The sequence below is a fragment of the Oncorhynchus nerka genome, linkage group LG7 (genome assembly GCF_034236695.1).
Source record: "Oncorhynchus nerka isolate Pitt River linkage group LG7, Oner_Uvic_2.0, whole genome shotgun sequence".
Taxonomy (NCBI): Eukaryota; Metazoa; Chordata; class Actinopteri; order Salmoniformes; family Salmonidae; genus Oncorhynchus; species Oncorhynchus nerka.
Genome location: NC_088402.1, coordinates 68,710,599 through 68,733,011, shown reverse-complemented (window position 1 = coordinate 68,733,011; position 22,413 = coordinate 68,710,599). Strand labels below are relative to the sequence as shown.

The window sequence follows — 22,413 nt, the reverse complement described above, 5'->3', positions numbered from 1 at the left end:
TTTCATTTAGCTCAGCTGAGGAAAATTGAGGCACTTTATTAGGCTGTGTAGTGGAAGGAAGAGAGATTCTGTGGAGTCACTGTATGGTGTATGGTATGCCGGTCCTCAATTGTCTACAGGACTGAATGTATGTCAGAGTTATGAGGGCAGACGAGGATCATGGGAGACAGGTCGGTGGGTGGATGGGGCCAGGGGATAGGTTCGTGGAAGAAGAAGTGGTTTTTCATAAAGACAAAGACAGTACTTTGACTTGTTTTTCCTTTTATTAACACATACTGGGTGTTGTTTGGGAATGACATTATGCCTTGCAGAATATACTAGATGTTTGTCTCTCTTTTGAAGAGACACTACCCAGTAGCACTGCCTCATCTGTGTGAGAGAGTTAGAGTGACGGATTGTGGGTCAGGTCTAGAGGGGGCTGTAGTGTTGCTGATGAGAAGTGACAGATGGAACAAGCTTCTGTCACCCAGCCACCCCCGGACGCACAGCACAGCACTGCACAGGCCCTCTCCTCGCCTCTCACCCAGCCACCCCCGACCCACAGGCCCTCTCCTCGCCTCTCACCCAGCCACCCCCGACCCACAGGCCCTCTCCTCGCCTCTCACCCAGCCACCCCGACCCACAGGCCCTCTCCTCGCCTCTCACCCAGCCACCCCCGACCCACAGGCCCTCTCCTCGCCTCTCACCCAGCCAGCCACCCCCCGACCCACAGGCCCTCTCCTCAGGCTCTCTCACTCTCACCCAGCCACCCCCGACCCACAGGCCCTCTCCTCGCCTCTCACCCAGCCACCCCCGACCCACAGGCCCTCTCCTCGCCTCTCACCCAGCCACCCCCGACCCACAGGCCCTCTCCTCGCCTCTCACCCAGCCACCCCCGACCCACAGGCCCTCTCCTCGCCTCTCACCCAGCCACCCCCGACCCACAGGCCCTCTCCTCGCCTCTCACCCAGCCACCCTCGACCCACAGGCCCTCTCGCCTCTCACCCAGCCACCCCGACCAACAGGCCTCTCACTCAGCCACCCCCGACCCACAGGCCCTCTCCTCGCCTCTCACCCAGCCACCCCCGACCCACAGGCCCTCCCCTCGCCTCTCACCCAGCCACCCCCGACCCACAGGCCCTCCCCTCGCCTCTCACCCAGCCAGGCCCTCCCCTCGCCTCTCCCCGACCCACAGGCCCTCTCCTCGCCTCTCACCCAGCCACCCCCAACCCACAGGCCCTCCCCTCGCCTCTCACCCAGCCACCCCCGACCCACAGGCCCTCCCCTCGCCTCTCACCCAGACCCACCCCCGACTCAGAGGGCCCTCCCCTCGCCTCTCACCCAGCCACCCCCGACCAACAGGCCCTCCCTTCGCCTCGCCTCTCACCCAGCCACCCCTGACCCACAGGCCCTCTCCTCGCCTCTCACCCAGCCACCCCGACCAACAGGCCCTCCCTTCGCCTCTCACCCAGCCACCCCTGACCCACAGGCCCCTCTCACTCGCCTCTCACCCAGCCACCCCCGACCCACAGGCCCTCTCCTCGCCCTCTCACCCAGCCACCCCCAACCCACAGGCCCTCCCTCGCCTCTCACCCAGCCACCCCCGACCCACAGGCCCTCCCCTCGCCTCTCACCCAGCCACCCCCGACCCAGAGGCCCTCCCCTCGCCTCTCACCCAGCCACCCCTGACCCACAGGCCCTCTCCTCGCCTCTCACCCAGCCACCCCCGACCAACAGGCCCTCCCTTCGCCTCTCACCCAGCCACCCCCAACCCACAGGCCCTCCCCTCGCCTCTCACCCAGCCACCCCCGACCCACAGGCCCTCCCTCGCCTCTCACCCAGCCACCCCCGACCCACAGGCCCTCTCCTCGCCTCTCACCCAGCCAACCCCGACCCACAGGCCCTCCCTCTCACCCAGCCACCCCGACCCACAGGCCCTCCCTCGCCTCTCACCCAGCCACCCCGACCCACAGGCCCTCCCCTCGCCTCTCACCCAGCCACCCCGACCCACAGGCCCTCACCCAGCCACCCCCCTCGCCTCTCACCCAGCCACCCCCGACCCACAGGCCCTCTCCTCGCCTCTCACCCAGCCACCCCCGACCCACAGGCCCCCTCCCTCACCCAGCCACCCCCGACCCACAGGCCCCTCTCGCCTCTCACCCAGCCACCCCTGACCCACAGGCCCTCTCCTCGCCTCTCACCCAGCCACCCCCGACCCACAGGCCCTCCCTCGCCTCTCACCCAGCCACCCCGACCCACAGGCCCTCTCCTCGCCTCTCACCCAGCCACCCCCGACCCACAGGCCCTCTCCTCGCCTCTCACCCAGCCACCCCCCCGACCCACAGGCCCTCCCCTCGCCTCTCACCCAGCCACCCCAGACCCACAGGCCCTCCCTCGCCTCTCACCCAGCCACCCCCGACCCACAGGCCCTCCCTCGCCTCTCACCCAGCCACCCCCGACCCACAGGCCCTCTCCTCGCCTCTCACCCAGCCAACCCCGACCCACAGGCCCTCCCCTCGCCTCTCACCCAGCCACCCCCGACCCACAGGCCCTCCCCTCGCCTCTCACCCAGCCACCCCTGACCCACAGGCCCTCTCCTCGCCTCTCACCCAGCCACCCCCGACCCACAGGCCCTCTCCTTGCTTCTCACCCAGCCAGCACAGGCCCCCCCGCTCTCACCCAACAGGCCCTCCCTTCGCCTCTCACCCAGCCACCCCTGACCCACAGGCCCTCCCTCGCCTCTCACCCAGCCACCCCGACCCACAGGCACAGCCACTGCACAGGCCCTCCCTCGCCTCTCACCCAGCCACCCCCAACCCACAGGCCCTCTCCTTGCCTCTCACCCAGCCACTCCCGACCCACAGGCCCTCCCTTCGCCTCTCACCCAGCCATCCCCAACCCACAGGCCCTCCCTCGCCTCTCACCCAGCCACCCCCGACCCACAGGCCCTCCCCTCGCCCTCGCCACCCCTCTCACCCAGCCACCCCAGACCCACAGGCCCTCCCCTCACCCAGCCACCCCTGACCCACAGGCCTCTCACCCAGCCACCCCCCCAGGCCCCACAGGCCCTCCACAGGCCCTCGCCTCTCACCCAGCCACCCCCGACCCACAGGCCCTCTCCTCGCCTCTCACCCAGCCAACCCCGACCCACAGGCCCTCCCCTCACCCAGCCACCCCCGACCCACAGGCCCTCCCCTCTCACCCAGCCACCCCGACCCACAGGCCCTCCCTCGCCTCTCACCCAGCCACCCCTGACCCACAGGCCCTCGCCTCCTCACCCAGCCACCCCCGACCCACAGGCCTCTCACCCAGCCACCCCGACCCACAGGCCCTCTCCTTGCCTCTCACCCAGCCACCCCCGACCAACAGGCCCTCCCTTCGCCTCTCACCCAGCCACCCCTGACCCACAGGCCCTCCCCTCGCCTCTCACCCAGCCACCCCGACCCACAGGCACAGCACTGCACAGGCCCTCCCCTCGCCTCTCACCCAGCCACCCCCAACCCACAGGCCCTCTCCTTGCCTCTCACCCAGCCACTCCCGACCCACAGGCCCTCCCCTCGCCTCTCACCCAGCCACCCCCAACCCACAGGCCCTCTCCTCGCCTCTTACCCAGCCACCCCGGACACACACCACTGCACAGGCCCTCTCCTCTCTATGCCTCAGTTTATCCCCCTTCTTCCTCTCCCTTTCCTTTCTGTTTCCTCCTGTGCTCTACTGACAACTTATGGCAAATTGATCATAACGTATTTGAGGAAGCAGCTCCTAAGATAGAATGCACTGCAGGCTTTAAAAGCAACTAGGGTCATGAATGTAATAATAACAATGTATTTCCTTCATAGGGCAACATCTCATGCCTTGTATACATGACATAGTCATGCTTGATATAAATGTATGCTTACGTAATGTATTATTTACAATAGCTTTACTCCATCTATGTACATTATACTATTTCCATTAGCCCTACTCCAAAATATTTACATATTTCTATATTACATTGACAACACGTGTAAGTGACAGCCAGTCCCCTGGTCTGATGCTGTTGTTGTTGACAGGTCCAGGCCAACCAGGAGAAGGCCCTGACTCTGTTTGGCCAGCTCCTCACCAAGAAGCACTTCCTGTTGACATTCATCCGCACCCTGGAGGCGCAGCGCTCCTTCTCCATGCGTGACCGTGGCAACGTGGCGTCGCTCATCATGACTGCGCTGCAGGGGGAGATGGAGTACGCCACGGGGGTCCTTAAACAGCTGCTCTCTGACCTCATCGACAAGAACCTGGAGAGCAAGAACCACCCCAAGCTGCTGCTGCGCCGGTGAGATGGACACACTCACACACTTGTTTGTCGACACGCTCACACACTCACCCACTGACACATTCGCACATTCGTCTGTTGAACACACTCACACACTCGTCTGTTGACACATTCGCACATTCGTCTGTTGACACACTCACACATTCGTCTGTTGACACAGTCACACATTCGTCTGTTGACACACTCACACATTCGTCTGTTGACACACTCACACATTCGTCTGTTGACACACTCACACATTCGTCTGTTGACACAATCACACATTCGTCTGTTGACACACTCACACATTCGTCTGTTGACACACTCACACATTCGTCTGTTGACACACTCACACATTCGTCTGTTGACACACTCACACATTCGTCTGTTTACACAATCACACATTCGTCTGTTGACACACTCACACATTCGTCTGTTGACACAGTCACACATTCGTCTGTTGACACACTCACACATTCGTCTGTTGACACACTCACACACTCGTCTGTTGACACACTCACACATTCGTCTGTTGACACACTCACACATTCGTCTGTTGACACACTCACACATTCGTCTGTTGACACACTCACACATTCGTCTGTTGACACACTCACACATTCGTCTGTTGACACACTCACCCACTGACACATTTGCACATTCATCTGTTGACACACTCACACATTCGTCTGTTGACACACTCACACATTCGTCTGTTGACACACTCACACACTCGTCTGTTGACACACTCACACACTCGTCTGTTGACACACTCACACATTCGTCTGTTGACACACTCACACACTCGTCTGTTGACACACTCACACATTCGTCTGTTGACACACTCACACACTCGTCTGTTGACACACTCACACATTCGTCTGTTGACACACTCACACATTCGTCTGTTGACACACTCACACACTCGTCTGTTGACACACTCACGCATTCGTCTGTTGACACACTCACTGTTGCATTCACACGTCTGTTGACACACTCACACATTCGTCTGTTGACACACTGACACACACACTCGTCTGTTGACACACTCACACACTCGTCTGTTGACACACTGACACACTCACACTCGTCTGTTGACACACTCACACACTCGTCTGATGACACACTCACACATTCGTCGGTTGACACACTCACACACTCGTCTGTTGACACACTCACACACTCGTCTGTTGACACACTCACACACTCGTCTGTTGACACACTCACCCACTCGTCTGTTGACACACTCACACACTCGTCTGATGACACACTCACACACTCGTCTGTTGACACACTCACACATTCGTCTGTTGACACACTCACACATTCGTCTGTTGACACACTCACACATTCGTCTGTTGACACACTCACACATTCGTCTGTTGACACACTCACACACTCGTCTGTTGACACACTCACACACTCGTCTGTTGACACACTCACACATTCGTCTGTTGACACACTCACACATTCGTCTGTTGACACACTCACACACTCGTCTGTTGACACACTCACACATTCATCTGTTGACACACTCACGCACTCGTCTGTTGACACACTCACGCATTCGTCTGTTGACACACTCACGCATTCGTCTGTTGACACACTCACGCATTCGTCTGTTGACACACACATTCTCACACACTTCGTCTGTTGACACACTCACACATTCGTCTGTTGACACACTCACACACTCGTCTGTTGACACACTCACACACTCGTCTGTTGTCTGTTGACACACTCACACACACACTCACACACTCGTCTGTTGACACACTCACCACACTCGTCTGTTGACACACTCACACACTCGTCTGATGACACACTCACACATTCGTCTGTTGACACACTCACACATTCGTCTGTTGACACACACTCGTCTATTGACACACTTCGTCTGTTGACACACTCACACACTCGTCTGTTGACACACTCTGTTGACACACTCACACACTCATCTGTTGACACACTCACACACTCGTCTGTTGACACACTCACACATTCGTCTGTTGACACACTCACACATTCGTCTGTTGACACACTCACACATTCTGTCTGTTGACACACTCACACACTCGTCTGTTCTGTCTGACACACTCACACACTCGTCTGTTGACACACTCACACACTCGTCTGTTGACACACTCACACATTCGTCTGTTGACACACTCACACATTCGTCTGTTGACACACTCACACACTCGTCTGTTGACACACTCACACACTCGTCTGTTGACACACTCACACATTCGTCTGTTGACACACTCACACATTCGTCTGTTGACACACTCACACACTCGTCTGTTGACACACTCACACACTCGTCTGTTGACACACTCACACATTCGTCTGTTGACACACTCACACATTCGTCTGTTGACACACTCACCCACTGACACATTCGCACATTCGTCTGTTGACACACTCACACATTCGTCTGTTGACACACTCACACATTCGTCTGTTGACACCCTCACACATTCGTCTGTTGACACACTCACACATTCGTCTGTTGACACACTCACACATTCGTCTGTTGACACACTCACACACTCGTCTGTTGACACACTCACACATTCGTCTGTTGACACACTCACACACTCGTCTGTTGACACACTCACACACTCGTCTGTTGACACACTCACACACTCGCCTGTTGACACACTCACACATTCGTCTGTTGACACACTCACACATTCGTCTGTTGACACACTCACACACTCGTCTGTTGACACACTCACACACTCGTCTGTTGACACACTCACACACTCTGTTGCCTGTCTTGACACACTCACACATTCGTCTGTTGACACACTCACACACTCGTCTGTTGACACACTCACACACTCGTCTGTTGACCCACTCACACATTCGTCTGTTGACACACTCACACATTCGTCTGTTGACACACTCACACATTCGTCTGTTGACACCCTCACACATTCGTCTGTTGACACACTCACACATTCGTCTGTTGACACACTCACACACTCATCTGTTGACACACTCACACACTCGTCTGTTGACGCACTCACACATTCGTCTGTTGACACACTCACACACTCGTCTGTTGACACACTCACACACTCGTCTGTTGACACACTCACACACTCGTCTGTTGACACACTCACACACTCGTCTGTTGACACACTCACACACTCGTCTGTTGACACACTCACACACTCGTCTGTTGACACACTCACACATTTGCCCGTTCTAACACATTTTTTAATACTGTTCAAATCCAATCAAATTTTATTGGTCGCATACACATATTTAGCAGATGTTATTGCAGGTGTAGCGAAATGCTTGTGTTCCTACTGTTGCTCCAACAGTGCAGTAATATCAAAAAAATAAACACATCTAAAAAGTAAAAGAAAAAGAAAAGTAAAAAGAAATATAGAAATATTAAGACGAGCATAAATATATGTACTGTGTGTGTGTGCGTGCGTGCGTGCGCGCGTGCGTGTGTGTACAGTGCCTTCGGAAAATATTCAGACCCCTTGACTTTTTCCACATTTTGATGTTTTTTCCCTCGTCAATCTACACACAATACCCCATAATGTCAAATAAAAAACTGAAATATCACATGTACATAAGTATTCAGACCCTTTACTCAGTACTTTGTTGAAGGATCTTTGGCAGCGATTACAGTATTGAGTCTTCTTGGGTATGACGCTACAAGCTTGGGACACCTGCATTTGGGGAGTTTCTCCCATTCTTCTCTGCAGATCCTCTCAAGCTCTGTCAGGTTGGATGGGGAGCATCGCTGCACAGCTATTTTCAGGTCTCCAGAGGATGTTTGGTCCGGTTCAAGTCCGGGCTCTGGCTGGGCCACTCAAAGGCATTCAGAGACTTGTCTGTGTCCTTAGGGTCATTGTCCTTTTGGAAGGTGAACCTTCGCCCCAGTCTGAGGTCTTGAGTGGTCTGGAGCAGGTTTTCATCAAAGATCTCTCTGTACTTTGCTCCGTTCATCTTTCCCTCGATCTTGACTAGTCTCCCAGTCCCTGCCGCTGAAAAACATCCCCACAGCATGATGCTGCCACCACCATGCTTCACCGTAGGGATGATGCCAGGTTTCCTTCAGACTTGACGCTTGGCATTCAGGCCAAAGAGTACAATATTGGTTTCATCGGACCAGAGAATCTTGTTTCTCGTGGTCTGAGTCTTTATGGGCCTTTTGGCAAACTCCAAGCAAACTGTCGTGTGCCTTTTACGGAGGAGTGGCTTCTATCTGGCCACTCTACCATAAAGGCATGATTGCTGGAGTGTTGCAGAGATGGTTGTCCTTCTAGAAGGTTCTCCCATCTCCACAGTGGAACTCTAGAGCTCTGTCAGACTGACCATTGGGTTCTTGGTCACCTCCCTGACCAAGGTCCTTCTCCCCCGATTGCTCAGTCAGCTTTAGGAAGTCTTGGTGGTTCCAAACTTCTTCCATTTAAGAATGATTGAGTCCACTGTGTTCTTGGGTGTCTTCAATGCTGCAGAAATGTTTTGGTACCCTTCCCCAGATCTATGCCTCCACACAATCCTGTCTCAGAGCTCTACAGACAATTCCTTCTACATGGCTTGTTTTTTTTGCTCTGACATGGGACCTTATATAGAGGACCTTATATACACAGGTGCGTGCCTTTCCAAATCCTGTCCAATCAATTGAATTTACCACAGGTGGACCAATCAAGTTGTAGAAACATCTCAAGAATGATCATTGGAAACGGGATGCAACTGAGCTCAATTTTGAGTCTCAATTTTGGGTCTGAATACTTATGTAAATAAGGTATTTCTGTGTTTTTATAATCAATTTGCAATAAAAGGTACCTGTTTACCTTTATTGTTATAGTTTGTAGATTGCTGAGGATTTTTTAAATATCCATTTTAGAATAAGGTTGTAATTTAACCAAATGTGGAAAATGTCTTTCTACTTTCTGAAGGCACTGAGAATGCCAAAAGCGTGTAAAGCTGTCATCAAGGCAAAGGGTGGCTAATTTAAAGAATCTCAAATGTAAAATATACTTTGATTTGTTTTACACTTTTTTGGTTACTACATGATTCCATATGTGTTATTTCATAGTTTTGAATAGTATTTCATAGTTTTTATTCTACAGTGTAGAAAATAGTAAAAAATAAAGAAAAGCCTTGAATGAGTAGGTGTTCTAAAACCTTTAACCGTTAGGGTGTATACACTACTGTTCAAAAGTTTGGGGTCACTTAGAAATGTCCTTGTTTTTTAAAGAAAAGCGCATTTTTTGTCCATCAAAATAAAATAAAATTGATCGGAAATACAGTGTAGACATTGGTAATGTTGTAAATTACTATTTTAGCTGGAAACAGCTAAAAGGAATATCTACATTGGCGTGCAGAGGCCCATCTGCAATTAGGTGAAAACTACACAGCTGAAAACTGTTGTGCTGATTAAATAAACTGGCCTTCGTTAGACTTGTTGAGTATCTGGAGCATCAGCATTTGTGGATTCGATTACAGGCTCAAAATGGCCAGAAACAAAGAACTTTCTGAAACTCGTCAGTCTATTCTTGTTCTGAGAAATGAAGGCTGTTCCATGCGAGAAATTGCCAAGAAACTGAAGATCTCGTACAACGCTGTGTACTACTCCCTTCATAGAACAGCGCAAAATGGTTCTAACCAGAATAGAAAGAAGAGTGGACGGCCCCGGTGCACGACTGAGCAAGAGGACAAGTACATTAGACTGTCTAGTTTGAGAAACAGACGCTTCACAAGTTCTCAACTGGCAGCTTCATTAAATAGTACCCGCAAAACACCAGTCTCAACGTCAACAGTGAAGAGGCGACTCCAGGATGCTGACCTTCTAGGCAGAGTTGCAAAGAAAAAGCCAAATCTCAGACTGGCCAATAAAAATAAAAGCTTAAGATGGGAAAAAGAACACAGACACTGGACAGAGGAAGATTGGAAAAAGGTGTTATGGACAGACGGATCTACGTCTGAGGTGTTGGGATCACAAAGAAGAACATTCGTGAGATGCAGAGAAGATGCTTGAGGAGTGCTTGACCCCATCTGTCAAACATGATGGAGGCAATGTGATGGTCTGGGGGTGCTTTGGTGGTGGTAAAGTGGGAGATTTGTACAGGGTAAAAGGGATCTTGAAGAAGGAAGACCATCACTCCATTTTTAAACGCCATGCCACCCTGTGGACGGCGCTTAATTGAAGCCTATTTCCTTCTACAACAGGACAATGACCCAAAGCACAGCTACAAACTATGCAATAACTATTTAGTGAAGAAGCAGTCAGCTGGTATTCTGTCTAATGGAGTGGCCAGCACAGTCACCGGATCTCAACCCTATTGAGCTGTTGTGGGAGCAGCTTGACTGTATGGTATGTAAGAAGTGCCCATCAAGCCAATCCAACTTGTGGGAGGTGCTTCAGGAAGCATGGGGTGAAATCTCTTCAGGTTACCTCAACAAATTGACAACTAGAATGCCAAAGGTCTGCAAGGCTGTAATTTCTGTAATTGGAGGATTTTTTGACAAAAGCAAAGTTTGTAGGACACAATTATTATTTCAATTAAAAATCATTATTTATTACCTTGTCAACGTCTTGACTGTATTTCCTATTCATTTTGCAACTCATTTCATGTATGTTTTCATGGAAAGCAAGGACATTTCTAAGTGACCCCAAACTTTTGAACGGTAGTATATATGTAGCTGGCTAGTAACAGTGACTAAAGTTCAAGGCAGGGTACTGGGCGGAGGCTGGCTGTTTTTCAGTCCCAGCTGTGATGCACCTGTACTGACCTCGCCTTCTGGATGGTAGCGGGGTGAACAGGCCGTGGCTCGGGTGGCTGAGGGCCTTGATGATCTTATTGTCTTTACTACTCTTATATACACAGTAATACATGTTGTTTTTCTGTGTTCTCTCAAATCATAGCCTAGATGGAGGACTGAAACCCAAGATGGCCAAATCAAAGGGTGTTTTGGAGAAGTTGTCTTCCTATCACCCGTCCTCCCTGTGCCCCCTTATAATTTAGATTAACTAGAGAATTAAGGAGAGAAAGTAGCTTTTCTACCCGCTGAAGGGGGAGGAGAAATGGGAAATGGAAGAGGAGCAAACTGTTTGCCCAGGTTTCCTCTTTGGATATTAGGAGAAATAAAGTCCACTAATTACAGTGGGTTTTAATTGCTCCTCGTCTGGGGGACGTTTCAGGGGTCTTCATTCGTTTAGGCGACAGGTTTATGATTAATGAGAGAAGTTACCCAATTATGGTAATTGTCTGTTTTTAATGAAGATTGATTGTTTGCGTTGAGAATAAAGTATTTTTTCTTCATGGAAGTATCACAGCTTGGCTTTTGTCAATTTTGCCTTAAACCAGATTTGTTCGTGGTTAGTTTTGAGGTAGACCAGCAATTTCTTCCAGTTGATTATTTAATTATCATGCCTAATTTATTCTCCTCTTGTCTTCCATCTCAATGTTAGAACGGAATCTGTCGCTGAGAAGATGTTGACCAACTGGTTCACATTCCTCTTGTACAAGTTCCTAAAGGTAAGTCCACCATCAAACCAACAAAAATATATTCCCCATCTCCTGTTTATAATTGCTTTATGAGGATAGTAGTTAGTTAGCACACTATTAGCATTTCAGCAGTAAAGGCATCGGTGGGCACGGTCTGCTTAAGGCTCCAACGAGAGACATTCTTTTTATTTCATTATTTTCTTTAGTGTCATTATTTTATTGACGGACATGTTCTAGCCTGCGGTCATTAGGCGCTGAGTGTGTGTGACGTTCGACTGGACCTTCTCTCTTCTCACTCTCCCTCGCTCCCTCTTGGAAGAGTGTACAATTACCCCCTAATGAAGCCGGGATGTGGAATTAAAGATAATTTCACAGACAAGCGTGCCATGGCGAGGGCTAGGGGATTGATGTATGCGTGTTCCCTCTCGTTAGCAGCTGTCTGGTTAATTAGCGCAGATGCTAACGAGACGTTAACAGCATATGGTGGCAGAGGGGAGAGAGGGATAGTTGCGCTGCTGTGTAGAATCCAGGAGAGGACACTGGAGGTGGAGACTTCGCTAGATTTGGATCCACCTCTATCCCACTTAGCAGTTAGCTAGGCCCTGTCTCCACCTTTCTCCCAACTAGCTTCAGTCTCCACCTCTCTCCCAACTAGCTTCAGTCTCTACCTCTCTCCCAACTAGCTTCAGTCTCCACCTCTCTCCCAACTAGCGTCAGTCTCCACCTCTCTCCCAACTAGCGTCAGTCTCCACCCCTCTCCCAACTAGCTTCAGTCTCCACCTCTCTTCCAACTAGCTTCTGTCTCCACCTCTCTCCCAACTAGCTTCAGTCTCCAACTCTCTCCCAACTAGCTTCAGTCTCCACCTCTCTCCCAACTAGCTTCAGTCTCCACCTCTCTCCCAACTAGCTTCAGTCTCCACCTCTCTCCCAACTAGCTTCAGTCTCCAACTCTCTCCCAACTAGCTTCAGTCTCCACATCTCTCACCTCTCTTTTGAGTGTGTTTTAAAAGTGGGAGAGATAAGTGATGGTAGGGTAGACAGAGCAGGTGAGTGATGGTAGGGTAGACAGAGCAGGTGAGTGATGGTAGGGTAGACAGAGCAGGTGAGTAATGTTAGGGTAGACAGAGTAGGTGAGTGATGGTAGGGTAGACAGAGCAGGTGAGTGATGGTAGGGTAGACAGAGCAGGTGAGTGATGGTAGGGTAGACAGAGAAGGTGAGTGATGGTAGGGTAGACAGAGCAGGTGAGTGCTGGTAGGGTAGACAGAGAAGGTGAGTGATGGTAGGGTAGACAGAGCAGGTGAGTGCTGGTAGGGTAGACAGAGAAGGTGAGTGATGGTAGGGTAGACAGAGTAGGTGAGTGAAGTTAGGGTAGACAGAGCAGGTGAGTGCTGGTAGGGTAGACAGAGAAGGTGAGTGATGGTAGGGTAGACAGAGCAGGTGAGTGCTGGTAGGGTAGACAGAGAAGGTGAGTGATGGTAGGGTAGACAGAGCAGGTGTTTGGTTGTTGCAACCCTGTTCCACCCTTTTATGTTAATGTCTTCATATGTGAAAATACACCCGGTGTATTTATGTAAATGAGGCACATAAAGACAAAATATTTTTGATGTACCTGATACAATAAAACCATTTTTATATGTGACCGAACGCCCCGATTCGATCTTATGTAGCAAAATTTGAAATGGTGTTTTTTACATTGGATAAAAGTAGAGATTCAGAGCTAGAAAATGGTATATCATACACTGCAGTTGAGGAACAATAGGAAAGTAATTCTGCTTTGAAAGTTGATAAACTTGTAACCCCACTTTTGAGAAAATGGCCCTTCAGTGTTTTGGTACGTACACCCATCGTTCACACCCACTTAAGCCTTAGTCCCACCCATCTCATTAAGGATTCACATATGAGGCCATGTGGTAAACACACGCTATAGTAAAACAAGTCTAAGTTTATTTGTCACATGCACAGGATACAGAAGGCATAAACGATACAGTGATAGTACTTGCATAGTAGCAATATCAAAAATAGAAAGTGTCCAGATAAAAATATTGTATAAATATTTTATCATTATTAGATGATGCTTACCCGACACACTTGTCTAAATTGATGGGTCATGTGAAGCAAATTATATAACCTCACCCCAGCAACATCTAGCTAAGTGGATGGGTCATGTAATAATCTGTCTGAAATTGAGTCTTTTATTTAGACATGTAGCTAGCTAGCTAAACAATTAACCGGAATGATCCCAACTCATACTACCTCCAAAACAAACATTGTCATAGCTGTAGTATGAATCTGCAGGTAGCTAAAGCTAACAAACTAGGTTCAATGTTAGCTAGCTAACATTAGGCTATATCTAGCCACGCAAATGGATTTCTGATTCGATATTATATAATATTTCTACACAGATCACATGTAACGTTAGCTAAAGCTAAAGTTTTCTAGCTAACTAACAGTATGCTTTAACTTGCAATAAAAACTTTTGACATAATTTGACATTTATATCTGAAAATGTAGCTAGACTCTTACCTGTATACATGGATGAATGCTTCACGGCAGACTGGAACCATTTAAGTCTGTTTTGTTTGTAGCTACAGTACATCTTGTTTGGCCAGCTTTGTTTCAAGTCACTCCGGTTGACACTGACTGTGGCATGTGCAGAAAGTAGCCCATCACCTTTTCCAACTGATCTGTCGATAGCGCCTGCTAAATTCAGGGCATAAATGTTGTTGAGAAAAGTAGCAAAACTTTTGTAGTTTCTTGATGGCTAATGTTATATTGGTTCCCAAGTGGTGCATCATCTCAGTGCTAGAGGTGTCACAACAGACACCCTGGTTCGAATCCAGGCTGTATCACAACTGGTCGTGATTGGGAGTCCCATAGGGCGGCGCACAATTGGCCCAGTGTCGTCCGGGTTTGGCTGGGGTAGGCTGTCAGTGTAAATAAGAGTTTGGTCAGAACCGACTTGCCTAGTTAAATAAAGGTTTAAAAACAATACAAAAATAAATATTTCAAAAACGGCACAGTAGAAAGGACTGTCAACACATGAACAGCTCATGTTATAGACAGAAGCATGCTACATGGCAGACCAATCCAAACTCATCGCACGGCATGTCCAGCCCATTCATTATCTCAGCCAATCATGGCATGGCTAACGGGAAGGTTCCTGTCTTTTTTCATAGCTAAACCAAACTAGACTCGTAATTTAACAATTTTATTCGTATTTATTGATGGAATACAAGTTTGTTATTAAGGCACGTGAAAAAAAGCATTTTGTTCTAAAATAAATGTTTACGTTCAAATGCCACCCCTGTGAAGTAGTGACATGCAACATACGCCTAGTTTCCTGAAATGAGTCACATTTATGAGTGCATTCTAAGAAATGAATGGGACATTTTACAATAAATGTAATACCCGAATTCCCACACAAATTCCTGAAGTCCATTCATTATTTGTCCATGCCAGTAAAATGTTTTATGTGCTATAATTCAGTCGATATTAATATCTCATTTTCCATCTGTTGCAATTATTATAATTGTTTTTGAAACCTTTTAACAATTTAGATGTCCATTGCTATATGCATACCTGTTAAGATATAGATACAGCCCTTGCCTTTCACTGATGACCTGTGTCCATGTGTCTCTAGGAGTGTGCTGGGGAGCCTCTCTTCATGCTGTACTGTGCCATGAAGCAGCAGATGGAGAAGGGGCCTATAGACTCCATCACAGGAGAGGCGCGCTACTCCCTCAGTGAAGACAAGCTCATCAGACAGCAGATTGACTACAAGACCCTGGTTAGTACGGTCAAATAGAAATATTTTACAGGGCGATAATGATATTTGATCAAATATATGATTTACCTTTGAGAAGGCATTAAGGGCGATAGGATTTTGCATTACCTCAGTGACCTTAATTAGTGCTTGCTGCTTGAATATGCGACTCAAATTCCTGCAAATGCCAACTAAGTAAGCCGACGTGAGCTGGGCCTAATTTCTGCCCCTCCCTCCCCTGTCAGACACTTCACTGTGTGAACCCGGAGAACGAGAACGCCCCCGAGGTGACGGTGAAGGGGCTGAACTGTGACACCATCACCCAGGTGAAGGAGAAGCTGCTGGATGCAGTGTACAAGGGCAGCCCCTACTCCCAGAGACCCAAGGCTGGGGACATGGACCTGGGTAAGAACACCAGGAGGAGATTGTGTTTACAGTGTGTGTGCGTTGGCGTGCGATCTATTCTCATCCTCCTATCCTCCTCATCACAGAGTGGCGTCAGGGCAGGATGGCCAGAATCATCCTTCAGGATGAGGATGTCACAACAAAGATCGACAATGACTGGAAACACCTCAACACACTGGCCCACTATCAGGTGAGAGGAGGGAGAGGTGGTGGGTGGGCTGGGGTGTACTGCCTCTGCGGTTTTATCTATGCAAACAGACAGTGGATGGAGTGATTGGCACGACAGCATTTATAAGACAAACCATTGTTTTTCATTCCTTGTAGGTGACGGACGGCTCAGTGATCGCTCTGGTGCCAAAGCAGAACTCAGCCTACAACATATCCAACTCCTCTACCTTCACCAAGTCTCTCAGCAGATACGGTGAGTCATTCCTTCATATTTCTTTTTCTCTTAATTTCTCTCTCAATCTCTGCCTTTCTTTGCTCTCTTGGATTTTTCTCAGCCTCTCTGAACTGAGATAACCATAAATCCACCAATAGGCATTTTCACCATCTCGGAAATGACAGGCATTACATCAGACAGCTCATTCCTCCTTCCAAAGACTGAAGACCAATAGCTAACAACTTTAAACACAGCCTCAGCTCCACACCGCATCAGTGTAACCAGCTCCCTGACAAAAACCTTTCTCCGAAGCTTTCACCTTTGTTGTTGTTTTCCCTCCCTCTCCTTATGTTCGTTGTTGTGTTGATAAGGGGTAGTAGCAACAATAGCAACGCTGACAGGCCAGTGAAAGCCAGGCTGGTTTATTCGTCCACAGAGAGGATCGCCCAGCCCTGGCTGTTGTAAGAGCGGGAGTAAACGTGCACCACTCTCCCCCAGAAGCCAATGGACATGATTGCCATGGAATTACAGGCACTCAATCAGCAGTAGCAACAGCCACAGTAGTAGTAGTAGCAACCTCATGATGAATGTACAATAGATGTAGGAATACAGGAGACCAATTGGCTGCTAGGAGAGTGACTACAGAATGTTCCGGTGTGAACAAGCTGATATAATGGGGTCTCAAACAAGGTCTTTGGCATAGAGATCAATCTTAGTCACAATGGTTTTGTTTTCCTCTTTGGTCATCACTGGTTTTAACTCCCACCCATGACATACGTATGTCAGGAGTTAGTCTCTGGGCTCATATTCACAAAGTGTCTAAAGAGTGCTGATCTAGGATCAGGTCCCGCTATTAGTTATTATGATTGAAAAGGCTAAACTGACCCTAGACCAGCACTCTTACTCTGAGATGCTTTGTGAGTACAGGCCCAGATCTCAGTAAAGTTAATTGGGAACATTCAGGGCAGTTGTCTTGCTCTGATGCCCCACTGTTCTTTTGATTTGGTCTAGCGGAAAGCATCAACAAGCCCAGAACCACTGACACACATTAGTCTCTATGTGTCAGTGAGTTTCTGAGATGTAATTCTCTCATCCTCTCGCCCTGAAAACCAGGGGGCCCTCCCTGCCATCCGAAACTCAGAAGCCCCGAGCGTCACGCCATCATTCAGACGGTGTGTGAGAGATAGACAGAGATTGAAGTTGTTTTTCTCTCACTCTCCCTCCCTCCTCTCATCCCTCCCTCCTCTCATCCCTCCCTCCATACATTAGAGAGGGACTGACGCCCCTGCATTCTGGCTACCCTCCCAGCCTCCTCACCAGGCAGCCTCCCTCTGCCTCCCTCTGCAACCTCTGCAGCCTCCCTCTGCAACTACAGCAGGCTGGCTGATAAAAGGAACGCAGTAGATAGGCATCCTTTGGTTTACCGTAATGAAGTTTGACACTCGCACCTTTATTAATGAAGCAATGCATGGAGGCAGTCTGCCCCGGGGAGGAGAGGAGACACACAATGGAGCCCGTACAGCCTGACTCATCCACTACCTCAAGCAGGAAGGATATTGGTGTAATGTGTATGGGGTTCTATTATATCCAGCACTATAACATTATGGGTCATTTGGGATGGGGAGAGGGCATGGGGACAAGCGAGGGAGATAAAGATGGAAGGGCTGGTGTAAAAATGTGTGCTAATGATAAGACAGAAAGCAGATTCTCTTTCCTATCTCCTCTCTTGGCCCTGCCTCAATGAAATGAGGCACACTGTTTTCGTTCTCCCACTTTGCCAATTAGTTAGAGTCTGCCAATTGAGAGTAATGAGTCGGCTAACTCTCCTCGCTCCTTAGTTGAGGCCTAATGACTCCATCCATCCACCTCTCTGACGGACAATAAGAGAGGCTACAGGGATCTGTTGTCTCGCTCATTAATGTTCTCTCCATCTCAAGGGTCAGGTCCCAGTGCATCATGGGCTGTGACCTTGTGACAGACAGATTGACACTGCTCCTCACGCTGGCATGGTCTTTGTTCTGGCTGGATGACGGACAGATAGACAGCCCAAAGAGCCCTTTCTTCACTAGACTAAATGGGACTGTTATTTAGTCAGTCACCAGACTAAATATGTTTGTCTTCTAATTTATGTTTGTCCACCATGTGCAGAGCTTGGCAAGGGTCATATACATTTTTGAAGGCATAATTGTGACCTGAAATATGTGATTTATATGAGTGCGTATCACTGTTTGAACTCGAGTTGAAGCTCTCACAACACAATAGGGCACGGAACCAGGGAGTCAGACTGGTGTTCTGTTCTGGTCATCTTGTTCCATTGACCTCTAAAGACCTCTGCATTGTGTGTTCCTGATTAATCTGTCTTTGTCCTGATGTTCCTGTGTCTCTCTTGCCTCCGTTCAGAGAGCATGTTGAGGACAGCCAGCAGTCCAGACAGTCTGCGCTCCCGCACCCCCATGATCACCCCTGACCTGGAGAGTGGCACCAAGCTGTGGCACCTGGTCAAGAACCACGACCACTCTGACCAGCGCGAGGGAGACCGGGGCAGCAAGATGGTCTCTGAGATCTATCTGACCCGTCTGCTCGCCACCAAGGTAAGATTACATAGACACCAGGCCAGCCTGCTGTATATCACACCTTCGTAAAAGACATGTACAGTACTGTTGATCTAAGTCAACTCATCTGAATGTTGAGTAAGTCACTGGAATGCCCTCCATATCGTCGCTGTCAGATGAAAACCTTGAACTCCATTTTTGCCAATTATCATTTTTAACATGTATTGAGAGCAGTAACTCCACTCAATGTGTTCCATTTCCTGACTCTAGGACCACGAAAATGTAAACAGTATTTCCTGTGTGAAGAGGACCTCCCTTTTTTGTTTTCGATAGTCCCTTGATATGCCTGTCTCTTTAACAGCTCAGCCTCCGTTGTTGTGTTGTATTCTTCTGGCGTTCCTCATATCAGCCAAGTCTCTGTTAACTGGCCAAACAGGGCCGGCCTGCCTGCCACTCTCCTCTCGCCTAACTGCCTCTGAGCTGATTGTTTCCATCCTAATTGTAGGGGAAGAAAACCATGGAAATTAGACGCTGTTTACAAGCCTCTTGGGTGGTCAATTTCGATTCATAATAAAAACAAAACTTTATATAGATAAATATAAAGGGGGTAGAGAAGAGAAAATAGCAGGAGACAGGTCATTTGTTGTGGGATTGAATGTTTCGTGGTGCGTGATGCAGAGAAGTGAAAGGAATTCCGATAGCTCACGTAGGTCTGTCTGTCTGCTAAACTAGCACATCTCAGTACTTTGATGTTGGAGCAGGAAAATGTGGCGTCCTCTCCACAGCCACTCCCCCTTAAAGATGCTGGTTGCTGTGGGGAGAAATGTATCTCTGTTGGTTGATTTGAAATCTGTAGGTGTGTAATTGGAGAATAACCCGGACAACTAAACCTCTGTCCTCTCCTCAGGGTACCTTACAGAAGTTTGTGGACGACCTGTTTGAGACCATCTTCAGCACGGCCCACCGCGGCAGCGCCCTGCCTCTCGCCATCAAGTACATGTTTGACTTCCTGGACGAGCAGGCCGACAAACACTCCATATCAGACTCAGACGTACGACACACCTGGAAGAGTAACTGGTGAGACACATTACCAACATTGAGTACCTGTATGTTTTGGTTGTATAATGTGAATGGTTGTTGACACATCTCCTCATGATGAAACATCTCCTCTCCCATCCCAGTCTGCCTCTGCGGTTCTGGGTGAACGTGATCAAGAACCCCCAGTTTGTGTTTGACATCCATAAGAACAGCATCACAGATGCTTGTCTGTCTGTGGTGGCCCAGACCTTCATGGACTCCTGCTCCACATCAGAACACAAGCTGGGCAAAGACTCGCCCTCCAACAAGCTGCTCTACGCCAAGGACATCCCCAACTACAAGAACTGGGTGGAGAGGTATTTATGACACAGATCTCAACTCCACAGACTGTAAGATTGTCCATCTCATGGTTTATGTCAAGCAGATGTACAGTAGTATTTACTTAGCATGTAAACAGTTGATCAAATTATATCAGAGGTGTTCATGGTGATGGAGAGTTGACCAGACGGTTGTTGACAACTACTTCTCCTTGTAATCCAGACCTTCACATACCTAACTAAAGAGGTGTCCTAACCAGTCCAGGATGTCCTCTCCAGGTGTCCTCTCTCTCCAGGTGTCCTCTCTCTCCAGGTGTCCTCTCCAGTCCTAACCCCTCTTCTCTCCTGCTTCCCTCCTGTCCTGCAGGTACTACTCCGACATCTCCCGTATGCCGGCCATCAGTGACCAGGACATGAGTGCCTACCTGGCTGAACAGTCCCGGCTGCACCTCAGCCAGTTCAACAGCATGAGTGCCCTGCATGAGATCTACTCCTATATCATCAAGTACAAAGATGAGGTGAGTCACCAGTATATTATGAAGATATTAAGCATAGACATCATAATGATATAGATATATTATTAAAATGAGTTAGATTTGTCAGTCACAATATGAAGAGATCAGAATAGAATCGCCATTGTTTCTGTATGTTGAAGGGGTGATGCAGAAGTCTATCAGTCCTCTTGTGTTCCTGATGAATGGAATGTGGGCGTTCTAATTCAATTAATAGATTACTGAGTAGATGTCCATAATTGCATGCAGCTATTTCACCATTAAGGTACATATTATGAAGCTAATTGACAACAGCACTAACACAAGGCGCATTAGCAGTCCATAATGCAGCCTGCTGCCTGACACCCTAACAGCTAGTACACAGCTCTCTGATGGACCCACCGGTACCTCCTCTTCCAGTTCCCACAATACCATAGTAAATACAGCACCTCAGCTGTGCTTTCTATGTATATCTACCTCTTGCAGCTTCTACAGTCATCCGCCTGTTTGATCAAATTTGTCATCTATGCAATGCCATATAGTAGAAATTCAGCGTTCCATGTTCACACCTATCTATGACTAAACAAGTGTATTGTGTTTGTCGGGGAGGAGATCAACTGCCTTTGGGTATTGTAAATACCAATAAATTGCCTGCTCATGTCACCACGACAGCATGTTTGATTCAACAGCTGTTTACACAGACTGACAGATGTTCTGATAGACTTTCTCTGCTGGTGGTCGACCCTGATGATGTCTTCCTCTCTCTCATCGCTCTCTTCTCCATCCCCCTGTCCTCCCTCCCCAGATCCTGTCTTCGCTGCAGAAGGATGAGCAGTCTCGCAGGCAGAGACTGCGCAGTAAGCTGGAGCAGGTCATCGACACCATGGCCCTGGCCAGCTGAGGAACGGCCCGCCACTGAGGGGCGGAGAGGGTAGCAGCCAGGCCTTCTCTCACTGACGCCAGCCCCTGACCCCCAACACAGCGCATTAGGACTGCAAGGACACAAGCAGTACACTGGAGACACACCAGAGTTAGGCCTGGGCTCCGGCCCATCCAAACAACCCTTCATTTATAAACACGTAACGTCTGTCGCCCCGAGAAAGTGTCTTATCATAACGGTCTTCATCACTGGTTTCAGTTTTTCTTCCGTGTTGATCCATCTACCCACAGCCGGGACTGTGAAGCAGCTGGCTAAAAAGGCCAGGAGATATATATATATATATCTCCTGTGGGGGGGGGGGGGGGCTATGGAGAAAGGACTTCATGTATATAGCTCCCCTCTCAATGGAAGCTTCTGACGTGTCAGCGACTTCAACTTTCATGGACGTCATTTTGATTTTCAGATCCTTTTTTTGTTGTTGTGTGATTTAGCTTTAGATTTTGTGTTTTTATCAACTACCTACTCTCTCCAGTGGTGTGTTTTTATCAACTACCTACTCTCTCCAGTGGTGTGTTTTTATCAACTACCTACTCTCTCCAGTGGTGTGTTTTTATCAACTACCTACTCTCTCCAGTGGTGTGTTTTTATCAACTACCTACTCTCTCCAGTGGTGTGTTTTTATCAACTACCTACTCTCTCCAGTGGTGTGTTTTTATCAACTACCTACTCTCTCCAGTGGTGTGTTTTTATCAACTACCTACTCTCTCCAGTGGTGTGTTTTTATCAACTACCTACTCTCTCCAGTGGTGTGTTTTTATCAACTACCTACTCTC

General features: G+C 48.9%; 1 protein-coding gene across 2 annotated transcripts in view; it reads left to right on the top strand.

Annotated features, from left to right (window-relative positions):
* The window catches only part of LOC115118303 (plexin-A1-like), a 284,460-nt gene extending 262,283 nt beyond the window's left edge, over positions 1-22,177 (top strand). For both annotated transcript variants that reach the window (XM_065020769.1, XM_065020768.1), the window contains exons 22-32: positions 4,032-4,288; positions 11,715-11,781; positions 15,393-15,539; positions 15,761-15,920; positions 16,007-16,110; positions 16,245-16,341; positions 18,703-18,893; positions 19,762-19,931; positions 20,036-20,248; positions 20,577-20,727; positions 21,506-22,177. In XM_065020769.1, the coding sequence (XP_064876841.1) occupies positions 4,032-4,288; positions 11,715-11,781; positions 15,393-15,539; positions 15,761-15,920; positions 16,007-16,110; positions 16,245-16,341; positions 18,703-18,893; positions 19,762-19,931; positions 20,036-20,248; positions 20,577-20,727; positions 21,506-21,601 (1,653 nt within the window). In that variant the 3' untranslated portion in view covers positions 21,602-22,177. The remainder of the gene's footprint in view (positions 1-4,031; positions 4,289-11,714; positions 11,782-15,392; positions 15,540-15,760; positions 15,921-16,006; positions 16,111-16,244; positions 16,342-18,702; positions 18,894-19,761; positions 19,932-20,035; positions 20,249-20,576; positions 20,728-21,505) is intronic.
* The last annotated feature ends 236 nt before the right edge of the window (positions 22,178-22,413 follow it).